General features: G+C 37.9%; 1 protein-coding gene across 6 annotated transcripts in view; it reads left to right on the top strand.

Moving 5' to 3' along the window:
- LOC127419056 (ubiquitin carboxyl-terminal hydrolase 19-like) overlaps positions 1-12030 on the top strand; it is a 42291-nt gene extending 30261 nt beyond the window's left edge. For 4 of the 6 annotated variants that reach the window (XM_051660120.1, XM_051660119.1, XM_051660118.1 and 1 more), the window contains one exon: positions 7792-10648. In XM_051660120.1, coding sequence (XP_051516080.1) covers positions 7792-8073 — 282 coding nt within the window. In that variant the 3' untranslated portion in view covers positions 8074-10648. The other 2 variants (XM_051660121.1, XM_051660123.1) reach the window with 2 other exon arrangements.
- Positions 12031-19158: the final 7128 nt, after the last annotated feature.

Raw genomic sequence — 19158 nt, 5'->3', positions numbered from 1 at the left:
TCTCAAACTTGTGTGAATTTCTTTCTTCTGCGGAACACAAATATTTTTGGTGGAGACATGATGTGTGTATATCCACACAATGAAAGTCCAACCAGGGCTTGACATTAACTTTTTGGCTTACCGACCACTTTTCGCACTATTACAGTTTGACACTTTTTGATAGAGATTAGGGCTGCACCTAACGATTATTTTTTTTATCGATTAATCTAGCGATTCTTTTTCCGATTAGTTGATTAACGACTAATTTGCAGATTATTCTAAATTATTTTTATAATTATTACTTGATTAATATAACAATTAATTAACCCAAAATAAATATAAAAAACTTGTCTCATTAATATTTCAATATTTTATTAAATCATCTTCTCTTAAACACAAACAAATGTACAAGAAACAAAGTGTGCACTGCAGGGCATTATTCTACAACAAAAATAGCCTTGTTTTAACTGGTAATCTCCATTTAAATCTCTCCAAAATAAAAGAACTTGTTCAATTCAAGTAAAAGGAAAGTACAATCTACATTTAGCAATCCAACAACAAAATAAATGAAACAAATGTAAAATTCAAGTCACTTTCAGGAGGAAAGAGAATTTTGGTTTTCCAAAAAGAGAACACCCTTTTTTTTTCACCGGGGGGGTAGATAATAGGGTTCAAAACAGCAACTATGAATGCAAACTTTACTACAGTGAAAGAAACACTCTATTAGCATAACAGAAATATATGGACATTTTTATTTATGTATGACATTCTTTTGAATGTCCATGTACTAAAATGAAATATTTGATGCCATGAGTGTACCTTCATTAACTATTACTATTATTTTGAATGGCCATGGAAAATGAAGCAATGTGATAATTTTACCTGGTCGCAAAACGTAGTCTGTTAATTTACCTGATGAACTTTCACCTTTTGCTGACCCTTTATGCTTCAAAGAGCTAATGTGTGCTTATAAATCACTTGCAGCTTTATTAGCAACTGACACATAAGTGCCAGCTTTACATGTCATACATTCTGCTTTCCACGGACCTCGACCTGGACGAAAGCATGGGAATTTTGTGCAAATCTTCTGTAAATTTGCACTTTCGTTAGGGCATTGTTTCCACTCAGCTGTCATTTGCTGCTACTGTCAAGCAACTGTTTGATGCCGAACACAACAGCACTTTGCGCATTCGCGAAGAGATTGACAGGCAGGAATTTAGCCAATAGTTGCTGCAAGTGTCTTATAATCGACCAATTAGTGTGCGAGAAGGCAGGACTTACAAAGAGGGATTAAAGCAATGCAAATATGCACGCAGACACAATGAAGTATTAGACCAGATGCACATCACAATGCAACTAAAGCCGAATCCCGGACATTTTCGCAAATTTAGAAATCCTGGCCAGACGCTTTTTTAAGGTCCAAAAAAAGAGGACATGTCCGAGAAAAAGAGGACGTATGGTCACCCTACGTTAGCAGCGGTGCAGAAATTACTTTTAACATGGGGGCGATGAGGAAACATTTAGAAAATCAATTTTAAGTGACTACTACTAACAGAAACTCATGTTGTAATACTAATATGTCATGCTTGGGTGGGGACAAAAAGTAAACAGGACTTACGGTGCTGCCTTGCTGTCGTCTTGACAAAGCGCTCCGGGATGCTTTCGCTTCAATTGTTCGTACATGGCAGTTGTACTGCTGTGATAAGCCATTTCCAATTTGCATAGCTTACACAGCACCACATTGTTCGGTCTCTGGCTAAAATACTCCCACGCTTTAGATGACCATGGGCAAGTTTTTTTGTAGCTGCAGCTTGTTCTTCGGGGGAATCCATACTTAAACCGGGCACTGCCATTTTAATTACTCCATTGCGACGCGCCGACGCATGTTATGCAAATCGACGTATTCCTGTAATCGATGACGTCGATTAATCGTCCCAGCCCTATGGAAATATGATATGGATCGGCCACTGTTTTCACACTATTACAGTTTTACACTAGCCAAAATCTCCCACCCTACAAACAGTGATAAAAGTAGCTGTAGACTGTAACTGCATGCATTTGTTTGGACATTTTATTTGAACAAGAATTAAATGAGTTCTGCAGGACACATGCCTGATGATTAAAGTCATCTCAAATCTGAAGGCAACATGACCAGTTAGAACTGGAGTAGGATAGAACAGGAGGAAAATTTTTCAATAATTTGTCCATGGAAGTCCAGATTTTAACCCCTTTTAAAACCTTAATCCTTCTAAGTTGTACTTGACATCATGAAAGTTTACCATTGTTCTTTAATTGTTAATTAATTTACAGTGGCATTTGTAATAATATGGCCAGAAGCACAGGTCAGACCAGGGATGGCTTCACTTTAAGGCTAATGTAAAAAGTATTTCTACAAAATAAACTGTAGTATTTGTTAATTTGTTAATTGGAAAACTAATAGCCTAAACACTTTTGGAAACCTTTAACTACAACTTTGACAATTAGTAATTCCATGGAGTACAAAAGTAAATGTTAGGTAGATTAAACTCAATCACCATTCATTTTCATCACTGCACCTTTTTCCATAAATGGAAAAATACATCCAGTGTGGTATCAAGTGAAGCCCAATTGAATCACGCAAGTTTCTCTCTGCGCTGTTCCAGAGCTACCGATCTCTTTTATTTTCCCTGTCTCTCACTGTGAACACAGAAACAAGCAATCACCAGCAATTAATCCCTGGTGAGAACCCTTACCACTTACTCAATTTCCAGACGAACGCTCAACCATGCTCTCGCCTTCCCATACCCCCACCGCCCCGACTCAAGCCAGGAAACCGTCTGGACTGTTGAATAAATAGTTCTCTAATTCTCCTGTGATAGACGCCCCAGTGTGGAGTTTTGCTCTCAGGTCAAGAACATATTGAATTTCATTTTTGCTCTCTGAAGGTTCCTCCTCCCAGTTTTCCTTCATGACGTCTAACGCCACGGGGCTTACGCACATATAACAATTAAAATGGGGAAAACCCCGTGGAGGCTTGCGGGACCTCTCGCACTGCACATAACGGATTCAAGCCACTTATCCCAGTTCTGATCATCTTTGTGCACAAACTTCCGAATCATATTCTTTAAGGTCTTATTAAATCGTTCGACCAAGCCGTCTGTTTGTGGATGGTACATGCTTGTCTGAATCATTTTAATACCCAATAATTTGGATAGCTTGCATAGTGTATGTGACATAAAAGCAGTGTCCTGATCAACGAGGATTTCTTTCGGAATCCCCACTCGGGAGATAATTCTGAACAGTGCCTCCAACACTACGTGCGGAGATGTTGCGCAGAGGCACTGCTTCTGGATATCGTGTTCTTAATCCACTAGGACTAATGCAAAGCGATGCCCGCGTGCTGTCGGTTCTAATGGCCCAATGAGGTCCATGCCAATTCGTTCAATGGGGACCTCGATCAACAGAAGGGCGCGCAATGGCACTTTTGGAGCGACCGGCGGATTCACCAACTGACAATCACGGCATGCTGCACACCACTGCCAAATATCTCGTGAATGCCCGGGCTAACATTTCCCGACAGCGCTCTGGTACCAACAACTGGGTTGTATTTTTGTTTGTCACAGTATCCTGCATCACTCTATACAACCACTCTTTTATAATTGAAAAATATGGATATGCGAGGGCGATGCCCAGCTGAATACGTTGACAGTCAATCACTATCACTTGGTCAAATGTGTGCTTCAGGGTTTCGTCTCGTGACTGCTTTAAAGGGAAATCCTCTATCAGGAAGACACCTCCCCTTCCCCCTGTGTCAGCCTGACGCGGAGCAGACCCCTTGACATTAACCGGTATATGGTACAGTTGAAGACAGAAGTTTACATACACTTAGGTTGAAGTCATTAAAACTCATTTTTAACCACTCCACAAATTTCATATTAGCAAACTATAGTTTTGGCAAGTCGTTTAGGGCATCTACTTTGTGCATGACACAAGTAATTTTTCCAACAATTGTTTACAGACAGATTGTTTCACTTTTAATTGACTATCACAATTCCAGCGGGTCAGAAGTTCACATGCACTAAGATAACTGTGGCTTTAAGCAGCTTGGAAACTTCCAGAAAATTATGTCAAGACTTTAGACAATTAGCCAATTAGCTTCTGATAGGAGGTGTACTGAATTGGAGGTGTACCTGTGGATGTATTTTAAGGCCTACCTTCAAACTCCGTGCTTCTTTGCTTGACATTATGGGAAAATCAAAAGAAATCAGCCAAGACCTCAGAAAAAAAAATTTGTGGACCTCCACAAGTCTGGTTCATACTTAGGAGCGATTTCCAAATGCCTGAAGGTACTACGTTCTTCTGTACAAACAATAATACACAAGTATAAACACCATGGGACCACGCAGCCATCATACCACTCGGGAAGATGCATTCTGTCTCCTAGGGATGAACGTAATTTGGTGCGATACGTTTTCGCGGGTTCCCTCACCTGGGATAAAAAGAGGGGAGAGACAGGGTTTGGTGGTACAGGGATCCCCCAAGACCGGGGGGCTGTTGGGGGAATGTTGCCCTGTTTCTTGGGGAATGGAACAGGGCGGAAGGGAGGAGGGGTGGGGAGAGAGAGTTGGGGAAGAGACAACAGAGGGAAAGGGTGTGGGGCATGCCAGCCCCCAGATACGCTGCCAGATGGTCTTCCATCAGCTGGACTGCTTCGTCCAGCGACGCTGGCCGGTGGCACTGGACCCACTTGGCCGTCCTCTTCGACAGCCGGGAGACTAACTGCTCCAGCACCACCATGTTAATCACATTGTCGGCGCCACTGTTCTCCCTAGCCAGGACCCATCACCGGCAGGTATCACGGAGCTGCTGAGCAAAGGCGAACGGGTGGCCGACCTTACTCAGCGTCAAGGAACAGAAGCACTGGCAGTGTGCTTCTTGGCTGCAGCCAACCCATTGCAGGATGGACTTCTTCAATAACTCGTAGTCCAGGTGGTCGGCAACTGGAAGTTGTTGTGCCGCAATCTGGGCTTCCCTGGTCAGCAGCGGCAGAAGATGTAGCGCCCATTGCTCCATGTGCTCAAAGAGCTCGAGGTAGGCCTCCGGATCATCTTGAGGGCCTATCTTTGAGAGCAGCTTGTGAGGGCTCGCTGCTGCCATAGAAAGGGCGGTGGCCGCTCACTCCCTGGGGTTCAAGGCTCCGTAGCACCCACCAGTCATCCTCCTGGGCCCGCAGGAGTGCCTCGAAACGCTGCTGCTGCTCCGTGTGTAGGTCCATGAGGGCCTGGTGTTGGGCCTGGTGGATGCTGGCCAGGGACCTGAAGACAGCGACGACTCCATGGCAGCATATCCTCTTCCTTGTTTTCCCAGCTTTTGGCACCAGTGTAACAAGTTCAAAGGAATGAGGAAGCGGAAGACGGTGATTCCAACTCAGGAATGTCACTTTTATTGACAAAATAATGCGTTTGCTTCAATGCGTAATGATATAGCTTCATAAACGTAAATTTTCACAATGGTATCGGCCAACACACACAAACAGCTTGTCAGCTGTTCCCCCATCTCTCACTGTGAACACAGAAGCAAGCAATTACCAGCAATTCATCTCAGGTGAGAACCCTTACCGCTTACTCTCTTTCCAGACGAACGCTCGACCATGCCCTCGCCTCCACACCAGCCAATGCTGATTTCTACCAGCATTTAGCGGGTGTTAAAGAGCACCTGTTATGGTTTTTCAAATATTACCTTTCATGTAGTGTGTTATATAGATGTTTGTGAATGTAAAAAAAAGTCTGCAAAGTTTCAAAAATCAAAGTGCACGAAATATGGAGTTATTGACACCCAAAAGAAAGAACCAATTCTGAACACCTGAAACGAGTTGTTAGTAATTCCAGACTTACTTCCTGTACTAACCTACGTAATTTGTTAACAAAAAACACGCCCCTGGTCTGTTTACATGTACAGCCAGTGCACACTGTTAGCCTGTTAGCTGTTAGCCTCTGCTTAACTGCTAAACTTATCACTGAGAAACGTCCTGTTCTCGTCGTGATGGTGGTTCGGGTTTATCTTCCGATGCATCATTGTTGGACTCGTGCTCAAATTGGTAAGGTAAAACAGACATTTTGTCAGACGGAGCTGAAACTCTGATATGGTAGTGGACGTTTCTTTTCCGACACGCGCTGTAAACGGTAGACTAATCACAACAGACTGGGACATCTGACCAATCAGAGCAGAGTAGGCTCTCTGAAAGGAGTTCAGAATGAATCCTTTAGAACGGATCATTGAACGAGTCATTTTTGACACTGGGGAAAAAAAGGTAATGCTGCAATTTAAATTATGAGCAAATTAAAGTGTTTTTTGACCTTGGATGCATGTAAATCTATTGTATGAGACCTTTAAAACAAAATTAGGCATGTTTAAAAACCATAATAGGTGCACTTTAATGTCAAGCCCTGGGTCCAACACTTTCAAGGTCCAAAAATGACCTAAAGGCAGCACAAAGGTAATCCATACAACTCGAGTGGTTTAATCCATGTCTTCTGAAGCAATACAATCAGCTTTGGGTAAGAACAGACCAAAATGTTACTTCTTTTTCACTATAAATCTACAGTCTCCTTGGCACAATCATGATTTGAAGCTCGATTACTCTTCCTTGCACTTGACACATGCGTGAAGTGTAAGACATGGAATAAACATCTTCAATTGTATGGATTACGTTTATGCTGCCTTCATGTCCTTTTTGGAATGTGTAAGTTTTGGACCATGTTGACTTGCATTGTATGGACAAAAACACCTCACAACTTCATCAAAATATCTTTTGTTACGTAGAAGAAAGTAAGTCAAATGGGTTTTTGATGGCATAAAGGTGAGTAAATGATGAGGGAATCTTCACTTTTGGATGAGCTATTCCATTAATACATTATATTTTACTCTAATTACCAGTTTCATGAGAGGCAGAGATTAGATTGTCTCAGATATTCAACAATATCTAGTAAGATCTTGAGTAATGATAATTGATGAATTGCAGCATCTCACAGAGCATTCAAGAGTCTATCTGTGTTTGTGCTAGCATCTCTTTAGTACTTTTTGATTTAAATTAATGAGTTTCTCAGAAGGTAAAAATTTGGTTTCAGCAAGATCTTGTGGAAATATCCATCACTACTGTCTCGATGCTCACTTGAACATAAACATGTGAAGTGTTTAGGGATTAAAGCAGTATTTTAATATTGTATTTATAGATGGATACTGTATCTTAAGCGAGCAGTAAAGCCCACAGTAATTCCATTATGTATGTCACATGGGACAACTTGTGAAACATGCTCACTCTTCATGTTTTCTTTGTCACAGTAAAACAGTCTTAAGTATCATGAGTATTAGGACATTGCTGCTGCTCATGGGAAATATAAGTGAAATTTAAGAGGGTTCAGCACCACAAAAGGACCTATGCAGTGTGTCCTTCCTGGTCCTCTGAACTTTTTGTAAAACTGCCAAAGGAAGATCGTTTTCCTGGTAAATGTTTAAATGATACATATTTGAAGCTACATGATAACAACATCTGTCGCTAATGCCCATCTAAACACTGGTGGTGTCTAGGAGTCAGATTTTGTGTTATGTGTGAACATTTTGCAATTATATTGTGGAAATGATCCATTTGTTCACTTGATATTGCATGCTAATCTATGGCCCATCCACCAGAGTGTGATTGGAGCGTGAAATTTGAGCAGTGAGCTCTACGATACTGGCTGTATTGTTATGAGGATTTGGTGTTCTGCGGTGTAATGGTGCTTTTTGAAGCAAGGCCCTTTCCCAGAAGCTGACACAGGTTTCCGCCAATCGCAGGCGTCTCTGATATGGCAGGAACTGGAGGAGGATGAGGAAGGGCAGAGAGAAGCCTCTTTTCTGAGCCTGTTCCGCCCAAGTCTGCGAGGAAGAAAAGCCAAGACGAGGCTGGAGGAAGAAGCTGCTGGCAGGGGAGGGCTGGCGCACCGCAGACAAGATGGCATCTCAAATTACTCTGACAATGACCGTCTAAGATATTTCATCCTGGGCACTACAACAGCATTCGTAGCGTTGCTCTTCAACCTCATCTATCCTTTGTTGTGCAGGTCCAAATGGGGTTAAGTTACTCCTCGCAATCATTAGACTGCAGCTACAGATCCCCAGTGATGAGTAAATGCACCCTCAGCAGAAACTTATTTGCACTTTGCATTTTAATGTTAAAACCAGATGAATCATTTACAGTACATATTGATTGTGCTTCTGTATAGCTCGAGAGCCACACAGCCTGGTAGATTGTCATTATGCAGACCTAAACTCTCTACTGTCTTGTTTTATTTTAAAATCAACTCCTCAACATTGTGTAGTGGTAAGTTTTAAGAGCATGCTTCAAATAAAAAAAATACTCAGGAAAATTTTTTGTTTTATTTTATGTAGGTTAATAGTAACAGTAAGCAACATATACATTTATTTTAGTTAGGTTTTAGTTGGTAGTTGATAAATGTCTAGACCAATTAAGCCTTGTTCAGACTGCCACTAAAAATCTGATTTTTTGCATATCCAGATTGTATCCAGATGAGTTTTTGATAGTTTGGACAGCAAAAAACCCCATGAAATCAGATTTTTCCGAATCTGATTCAAACCACATCGGGAGGTGGTTTCAAATGCGATTGAAATCTGATTTTTTTCAGATGTGTCTCAGTCCAGACACTCTGGTTGCTCAAATCAGATTTCAAATGGTCTTTTGTGTCACTCTTAACGCGACACACAACAATGAAATCAAAAATCGGTGACTGCAGCACGGAACATCACAATATTTACCAGTCTCCTCCGTCGCTGAGTTTTTCTTGTGCGACGGAGGAGTTCTGCACCGTGACTGGACAGGGCGCTTATTTGGAGAGTGAGACGATGCACCTCCATTTTTCCCGCATCTGTTTTGAAAGCATCGTAACGTGGGTACACCTACGTTGTTACCAAAGCAACCCATGCAGATAGGTTGGTTATGTCTGAACACGCAAATCTGATTTGATCACTTGCAATTAATTTTGCGGACAGTCTGCCTGAAAAAATTGATTTGCCTGCAGTCTGAACATAGCCTTAGAGGGACTTTAACTGTCTTATATTTTTAGCCAGACATTTAGATTTCTTAATTATGTAGCTGGATGAGCATTCAATAAATCAAAACTGAGATTAAAAACCCAAATCTTAAAATCTGCTAGTCATAGTCTTTCTGATCGATTTCACCTCACCACGCCTACATCTTGTCACCAACTGTCAATGTCGCACTTATTACTGGAAGTCGTTGTGCTCTCATTGAAAATTAATGGGATCCTGTCACTTTGTCCCTCTGTGTTGCTTGCGGTGTGAACGGGGCTTTAGATGTATAATGTCAGCTCAATTTAAAGTCAACATGAAATCAAAATTGACCCATTTACTAAACATTGTAATCTTGGTCTTATTGTGCACAATCCATCACATTTCATAGGAATCATATGGAGCACCCACTTTTCACAGTCAAACCAATTCCTGGCCTACATTCTTTTTTTTAATTATTATTCTTGTTGAATATTCGCTTTCATTCAGAAATGCGTCACATTACAGGAGTAAAATGGGCTGCAAATGCCATTTCATGTTGATTTTAAAAATGGAGTGGTACAGTCAAACTTTGTTTTTTAAGGTAAACCTTGCTACTTCAGATCCGCTTTGAAATCATCCCAGCTTTTATTTTTTATTTTTTTTTTTTTTTGCATCTTGAATTTTTGTCCTGTTTAAAATATATTTAACCACTAAATGGCTTTCTTTTATGTCTTAAGAAAATAATTTGCCAGTTGTCCATGATTTTTTGAAGCAGTTTGAATTGTTACTGTTTTCCCAGTCAGTGCAGTACTGTAATTCTCTACCCAGTAATATGTGACATTTTCCTATAGTTTGCACGATTAATCCAATGCTTAATTGCACATGTTGCACATTGTAAGATGAATGGTGGTTCTTGTGACTGGAGTGCTGCTGGGTTTGTGGGGATGTGGCATTTCCAATCTCAGGGATGCTGAAGGTCTATAATGGTTCACAAGGCCATCCACACTACAAAGCCTGAAGACATTTGGCTTCTGTGAATGCCTCAGTTGATCTTAAACCACTCAACTTCTGACTCCTTCATGGGATAAAGTGACCGAATCTAAACTGATGTTGTACCTCATTTAGATCACTTCACTTCAAAAGTCTATTGTTGCTTATTATTTTCAAGAGTATCATGATGGGTGTTTCTGTTCAGAGAATGTTACTGGTTCCATTTAGAAGGTGAATCTTTGGTCTTCTTTTTCCAGTCTTTGGAGCAAGGGTACTTGCACAATATAAAGACTCTCTTATTGATGTATGTAATCACGTCTGCTTGTTTATAAGTTAATATTTAAGAAGTACTTTAACATTTTTGGATTGGTGATTTTATTTAATAAATATAATGATTTATAAACAACAAAATGTTAATGTTATGTATGATGCTGCAAAAAAGGTCTCAGCAATATATTTTAAATGCTGTTCAATTGTAAAGGTGCCTGTACTGCTTTCCTAATAAATAAAAAATAGTTGAATTCTTGAACTGTTTTTATCTGATGCCTTTATGTGAATCTCTTGAGTTGGCATTCATGTACTCCACTCATAGAGGATGCAGAAAGAGTTTCTACATTTATAATGGTGGTTTATTTTACAGGCTTCTAGCCCGACACTGTTTGGGACAGAGCTGGACCCATACGGACCCCCTCAGTTGAGCACGGAAGTGACCTCTGACATGTTTGCACACTCTGGAGAATGCTCTGCCCCGTCCTACAGCAGCATGGAGGAGGTGGATTAAAGCTTGACCTTAAAGCCCATGACAATGATTACCAATGGCAGTCAGGGAGACTTGCTTTCCTTGGATCTAGCATGGCAAAGGTGCTCAAGTTGCACTTTCTATTTTATTTGCAATGTGGACAAGAATAAGGCTGAGTATACATTTACAACACTAAGACTGTTTGGAATTTGCAGATTAGGTGGACTGTATGCTCAGACTACATACAATAAATTGATGCTCAAGGTGAAGATAAATCATATATATATATATATATATATATATATATATATATATATATATATGTATATATGTGTATATATATATATATATATATATATACACACTGGGAGGTGCAAATTAAAAACACCATAAGAGGAGTTCTTGTTCATGCACAAACCTGTAAGGGTTTTTTTTGTTTTTTGTTTTTTTTAAATGTATGTGTAATCATTTTAACCTTTAAAAATTATGCCATTCACAAATTCACATGGTAGGTTTGTAATATAATGTTTATCTTGCTTGTATTTACACATGAAAACCCATCAGTGAGTGTGATCAACATGGTGTGGATGCACAGAAAAGTTTGTTTGAATGTTGTTAGTTTTTGTTTTCTCATAATCTCATGGAAGTGTCACCATCATGTGTTACTCTGTGAGAGTCTGGAAGTGATATGCATTATTTTTGTAAGTGGTGTTGTAAACAATGTGGTGTGCGGACAAGGCAGATTGTTTGGAGTGATCTTTCACACTCAGGCTATTAATTGACATCCTGTTTTTTCTCCTCAGACAATCCAGATTTGGTAATAGATTTTCTTTTGTTTTACTCTATGGTAAATCCTGTGGAAATGCATACGTGAAGTGCAATGGCTTGATTGAGATGCATGTTGCTCCTGCAATAGTCCTAGAACTGCATTACATATACCATCTCTACTTTGGTTTTTCAAGTTTTGAGTGTATTGTCTTTTTTCCCAATTTCTTCTGTTTTTGTATTGGACTGCATTGTAAGTGGAAACTGGGGGTTTGATTGTACGAATGCTGCTGTGAATAAAACAAATGGTTAATATAAATAAAAGGTTTTTGCATAACCTTTAATATTACTATATTTAATATGTATGTTTTTATTTCAGTCACATTCCACCAGATTAATGGATCAATCTCATGGAAACTGTAATTTTCACCCCCAAATCATGAGTGTATTGTGTATGTATGTGTGTATGTGTGTATATATATATATATATATATATATATATATATATATATATATATATATATATACAGGTGCATCTCAATAAATTAGAATGTCGTGGAAAAGTTCATTTATTTCAGTAATTCAACTCAAATTGTGAAACTCGTGTATTAAATAAATTCAATGCACACAGACTGAAGTAGTTTAAGTCTTTGGTTCTTTTAATTGTGATGATTTTGGCTCACATTTAACAAAAACCCACCAATTCACTATCTCAAAAAATTAGAATATGGTGACATGCCAATCAGCTAATCAACTCAAAACACCTGCAAAGGTTTCCTGAGCCTTCAAAATGGTCTCTCAGTTTGGTTCACTAGGCTACACAATCATGGGGAAGACTGCTGATCTGACAGTTGTCCAGAAGACAATCATTGACACCCTTCACAAGGAGGGTAAGCCACAAACATTCATTGCCAAAGAAGCTGGCTGTTCACAGAGTGCTGTATCCAAGCATGTTAACAGAAAGTTGAGTGGAACGAAAAAGTGTGGAAGAAAAAGATGCACAACCAATCGAGAGAACCGCAGCCTTATGATTGTCAAGCAAAATCGATTCAAGAATTTGGGTGAACTTCACAAGGAATGGACTGAGGCTGGGGTCAAGGCATCAAGTACCACCACACACAGACTTGTCAAGGAATTTGGCTACAGTTGTCGTATTCCTCTTGTTAAGCCACTCCTGAACCACAGACAATGTCAGAGGCGTCTTACCTGGCTAAGGAGAAGAAGAACTGGACTGTTGCCCAGTGGTCCAAAGTCCTCTTTTCAGATGAGAGCAAGTTTTGTATTTCATTTGGAAACCAAGGTCCTAGAGTCTGGAGGAAGGGTGGAGAAGCTCATAGCCCAAGTTGCTTGAAGTCCAGTGTTAAGTTTCCACAGTCTGTGATGATTTGGGGTGCAATGTCATCTGCTGGTGTTGGTCCATTGTGTTTTTTGAAAACCAAAGTCACTGCACCCATTTACCAAGAAATTTTGGAGCACTTCATGCTTCCTTCTGCTGAGCAGCTTTTTAAAGATGCTGATTTCATTTTCCAGCAGGATTTGGCACCTGCCCACACTGCCAAAAGCACCAAAAGTTGGTTAAATGACACCAATGGTGTTGGTGTGCTTGACTGGCCAGCAAACTCACCAGACCTGAACCCCATAGAGAATCTATGGGGTATTGTCAAGAGGAAAATGAGAAACAAGAGACCAAAAAATGCAGATGAGCTGAAGGCCACTGTCAAAGAAACCTGGGCTTCCATACCACCTCAGCAGTGCCACAAACTGATCACCTCCATGCCACGCCGAATTGAGGCAGTAATTAAAGCAAAAGGAGCCCCTACCAAGTATTGAGTACATATACAGTAAATGAACATACTTTCCAGAAGGCCAACAATTCACTAAAAATGTTTTTTTTATTGGTCTTATGATGTATTCTAATTTTTTGAGATAGTGAATTGGTGGGTTTTTGTTAAATGTGAGCCAAAATCATCACAATTAAAAGAACCAAAGACTTAAACTACTTCAGTCTGTGTGCACTGAATTTATTTAATACACGAGTTTCACAATTTGAGTTGAATTACTGAAATAAATGAACTTTTCCACGACATTCTAATTTATTGAGATGCACCTGTATATATATATATATACACACACATACTAGTACTGTCCAAATGTCTTAGGCACTTGTGGAAAATTTTGCATAGTGAGGATGTCTTCAAAAATAATGACATAATTATTTTTCAATTAACATCATTCAAAGTCCTGTAAACAGAAAAAAAAAAAGCTAAATCAATATTCGGTGTGACTACCTTTGCCTTCTAAACAGCACCGATTCTCCTAGGTACACCTGGACACAGTTTGTCTTGGTTGTTGGCAGATAGGATGTTCCAAACATTTTGGAGAATTCGCCACAGTTCTTCTATATATTTAGTCTGTCTCAGTTGCTTCTGTCTCTTCATGTAATCCCAGACTGACTCAATAATGTTGAGATCCAGGCTCTGTGGGGGCCATACCATCTGTTGTAGGGCTCCTTGTTCTTCTATTCAATCCTATTTGCAAAGGGAATATTGAAATCTAAAATTCATATTTCCTATTGATACACTAAAAGCAGAATATATAAAATAACCATATTAAGGCAAATGTTTTTGTGAAAAATATAATGTGCCTAAGTGCCTATATATCAAAGATCAAATGAAGGCTAGTTTTTAAAACTATAATGCATTACATGATTTCTGTATTTACATTGCAAAGAACAATTGTTAGTATACATCATGGTAATGTTTGTACTATTGAATTACATTTATACTGATTACATTAATGAGGAGTTTCCACATAAAATAGGCCTCATTTTCTTTAGGCAAAATGTTATTTTTTCCTTCTTAATTTTGGGATGAAATATGACGAACATTTTTCCGTAAAATTCACTAACATAATCTGAATTATATAAAGTCCCCTCAAATTGATTCATACAGCAATTATCATACTATAAGCTAAACCAAAGTCTTTCTAGCAAGTCAGTCCACTGTCGGCCATTTTAGGAACGCTCCCCGGAGGCCCCGGAGTCATGACAGTGCAGCTCCTATCTACTTGAATGGGGGAACACCGAAATCTCAAAAACAGTTGCTCAAGATTACGATCACAGAACATTTCCTAACCAGCAGTAAAATCTGAAAACACTGGTATCGTGAATTGCGTGCTGCTTTACCTCAGATTATGAAAAAAAAAAAAAAAAAGCAATTTTCCCAGCTTTTATAGCTAATGCACATGTGCGTTCTTGAGATATTAACAGGCAATGTCTGTATCTAAAAGGTGATTGGCTCTTTTACCTGTAAGCAAGGGCGTTGGGTGGGCCTCAGTAAAAATGAATGGGCCAAGTTTTTGCTCAATATTTTTTTTTTTTATTAAATTTTCCTCAACAACAGAGAAGTTCAGCATTCAAACAGTTCTTTCACACTTTCAGAAATCAGAATTTATGCATTTTTTAAACTATTTTATAAATATATATTTGAAGTTAAAGAATAATCGCTAATATTCTGGGTGGGGATAGGTCTAATTTGGGTGGGGGTACCCTTGGCTATGCCACTGCCTCTAAGGCGGGACTTCCTTTATACAACCGTTGACCGTTAGAACTTCTTGGTTGGGCGTTCCCAGTTTCTCCCATTCATTATAACAGAAGTGGTCCGTCTCTGCTAAATAGTCTCTTGAGGTAAACTTTCCCATCTTTGAAAGACATACTTTATACCAGTGGTCCTCAACCAGGGGGTCTGGGTCAGTTACACCAGCTGTTCTTACGTAAGTTAGGACGTAAAGTTCACACTAAGGGCTTTAGTAACTACTAGTTAGAGTTTATGCTGGTAACTGGTGAGTCTACCGGCATGGACCTGGGGGAAGATGGTGCCGGAGATGCACGTGTTGTAAGTTTCTCCATATAGGCTTTGGCCATTACTCCTTCAAAATGCTTAGTTAAACTGATTATCTGGTTTGTTCAAGTTGATGGTGTTGTATGTGAGGATACTAATCTGATCTCATCTCATACAGCAGATTTTTTTTGGTAAATTATATGAAAGTGACTAATGTTATTGACCCTTTGCCTATTCTAAATTCTATTACTTCAAAAAGAACTGTTAGCAGTGATTTCAATCTTATATGTTCTGAAAAAATTTAATTGGAAGAAATTAAAGAGGGCATTAATAAGTTAAAAAACAATAAATCTCCTGGGAGTGATGGATTGACTTCCGAGTTATATAAAACTTTTTGTGACCCTTTATCTAAATTTTTATTGGCAGTATATGAAGAATCATTTGTCAATGGATGCCTTCCACCATCAATGAGAGAGGGTGTTATTACTCTAGTACAAAAGATACTCTTTTGATCGATAACTGGCGCCCAATCACATTATTAAATAACGACTATAAAATTTTGGCATCTGTCCTGGCAAAACGACTTAAATATGGCCTTGATGATTTGATTGATGTGTGCCAATCAGGGTTTATGAAGGGTCGTCACATATCCAACAATGTAAGGTTAGTTCTTGATTTGATTGATTATCGTGATTTGGTTTTGGATCCTGCTCTTATTATGTTCTTAGACTTCCAAAAAGCCTTCGATACTGTTAGTCATAATTTCATCTTTAATAATTATTTTATCAATGCAGTGAAAACTCTGTATGTAAAAGGAAACAGTTGTATTAAACATATCTGGAACAACTCCTATCTTTCTTATTCACAGAGGTATAAGACAGGGCTGCCCCATTTCCCCCTTTCTTTTTCAGCTGGTTACTCAGATTTTAAATGTAATAATCAATCAGAATAATGTGATTAAGGGTATTAGAATTCAAGATAAAGAAATACAAATTTCTCAATTTGCAGATGACACCACAATTTTCTTAAAAATCCATCGGAAGTTCCTAAAACATTGGAGATTATTAAAGATTTTTCTCAGATTTCTGGCCTTTCTCTCAACATTTCAAAATGTGAAATATTATCTTTAAAAAATATAAATAAAACAACAATTTGTGGAATTCAGCTTAAAGATGTAATTCATTATTTGGGTGTAAAAGTATCTTTAAATTCAGATTCGGTTCTTACAGAAATGAATTTAATTCCCATTAAAGATGTGATTAAAAAGAAGTTTAATTCTTGGCTGGCAAGAGATTTGTCTCTCGCTGGTCGAGTTTTATTATCAAAGGCAGAGGGTCTAGCAAGAGTCTCTTACCTCTTTTCTGTAATGGATTGTCCTAAGTCATCATGTTTTTTATTAGATCAATTATTATATAATTTCATATGGAAAAATAAACCACACAAAATCAAAAAGGAGGTTCTAAGAAATAATATTAGTGATGGAGGTCTTGGAGTTGTTGAATTTACCCTATTCAACCATGTTTTAACTGGTTAAAAAGATTCATTAAAAAGACAAACTCTATATGGAACATATTTCCTAATTTTGTTTTTAATAAAATTGGAGGTATTGAATTTTTATTACAGTGCCCCTTCTCAATTGGTAAACTACCCATTAAATTAGCAAAATTTCACCAACAGGCCTTACTGTCATGGTTACTGGTTTACAAACATAATTTTTCACCTCACCGTTGTTTTATTTGGAATAATCAAAATATTATTTACAGAAATAAATCATTGTTTTTTGAGAGATGGTATTTAAATAATATCTATATTGTTAATCAGTTGATAGATGACAATGGTCAGTTTTATATCTTTTCAGAATTCTCCAGAAAATTTGATTTTGGGGCGTCATTAAAAGAGTATAATATTGTAGTCAACGCTATTCCTAGTGGAATAAAAATTATTTTGAAAGGAGAGCGAACCTATAAGCCTATTTCTCTGAATAACACTTCTATTTCAATAGAAGGAATTCTTATTACTGATGACAAATTCAATAACCACTTTGTTCGCAATCATATCAACAGAAAATCTATTCCAGCATCTTCTTTTCAATGGATGACGCTATACAGTGTTAATTGGAATTTGGTCTGGTCTCTTCCCCACAAATATCTATTAAGAAACAAGATAAAAGAAGTCACGTTTAAAATATTACATAGCTGCTACCCTTGTAATGGCACACTCCATAAGTATATTCAAAATATTGAGAAAAAATGTACTTTCTGTGGCATAGAAGAGACGATTGTTCATCTTTTTAGTGAATGTCTTTGTGTTAAATCTTTTTGGAACGAGCTATGTACCTATCTCTCAGAAAAAACAACTGTCAAAATATGTATAAACACTTTTAATATTATTTTTCTTTATAACAACTCAAATTCTCATATCCAGTATATTGTTAATCTTTTTATTATACTTGGTAAATTTTTTTATACACAAATGCAAATTTTTGGGTAAGAATCCGTTATTGTCAATTTTTCTGGTAGACTATAACTCCTATGTTTTGTCTTTGATGGGCATAAAAAACAAAAAATCTTTGAAAAGTCAGAAAATGCTTTCAATGTTTAACCTTTTTAATTTATTTTATTATTATTATTATTATTATTATTATTATATTATATGTCTTCCTTTTTATTTATTTATTTTATTTTTTTACTGTTCTTGTTCTGTACTTGTTGACACAATCTCATGTAAGACGTTTTGCATGAATAAATAAAAAATAAAAACTACTAGTTAGTTTGTAACTAAGTCAGTGCGTAATTTGGTTGCACCACCTGTTCTTAAGACAAGACTTAGACTAGTAGGTCGTAAGCTCTCCGTAACGTAATGTGTAGTCACATAATATGACGTTTACCTGTATTGATCCAATAAACATTCTTCATATTTGTACACAGAAGTGTTAAAAAGCCGTGAATTCAGTTTGATCTTGTTATGGTTGATGGTCAAACCTTGTTTGCTCACGTAACTGTCAGCTGTAATAAATTATATCTCCATTACAATATGATACGTCATAAAAGTAGATTTCATTAATGATATATTTGGCTCATGAAAATAACAATATTCAATAACTGTATCTAAAATGAATAAGGGACAATAAATAAATATTAATACAACAGGCTGGAAAAATAGACATTTATTCATTTTAATATCTTACATCGTTGCTTGTATGTTGAAACTTGACACCGTACACAGGACAGTGCACCGTTAGATCGGTTTCATGCTATACAAGTAAGTCTTTTTATGTAATTTTTCCTCTCTCGTAAGTGTAAACGAGTGTAAATGTCAACATCATACTGTATGTCGAAATGATTGATGCCTGTCAACCAAAACATGAGCTCATTGATGTCATAAAATATTAATCTGCTTTTTTATTCCATCAGTTACTCCTGGTCGGAGTCTTCCGTAAATATTTAGTTTATACGGTTACATTCTACCTAAATTTAATGGTGCAACGCTCAAATATTTAGTAATGCGTAAATTGTGACTTAGTGCCCATTTACACCACAACTAAGCCAAGTTGTAACTTACGTATAGCTGGTGCAACCGGCCCCAGGACCCACTAGGGGGCCTCAGCACACTTCCAGGGGGCCTCAAGATCTCTTAAAATTATTTAAAATATGATACATTTATTATAATTTTTTTTAAATAATTATTATAAATCAACTTACTGAAAATGCTAAAAATGTAACAACTCCCTTCAGCAGCTTGCTTTTTATGAACAATATACAGTTCTCAGGGATGAATACTCACCTTTCAGCTAAAGTCACC

The sequence above is a fragment of the Myxocyprinus asiaticus genome, chromosome 28 (genome assembly GCF_019703515.2).
Source record: "Myxocyprinus asiaticus isolate MX2 ecotype Aquarium Trade chromosome 28, UBuf_Myxa_2, whole genome shotgun sequence".
In the NCBI taxonomy this organism is placed as follows: Eukaryota; Metazoa; Chordata; class Actinopteri; order Cypriniformes; family Catostomidae; genus Myxocyprinus; species Myxocyprinus asiaticus.
The sequence above is the reverse complement of the archived record's forward strand: the minus strand, read 5'-3'. Positions and strand labels throughout refer to the sequence as shown.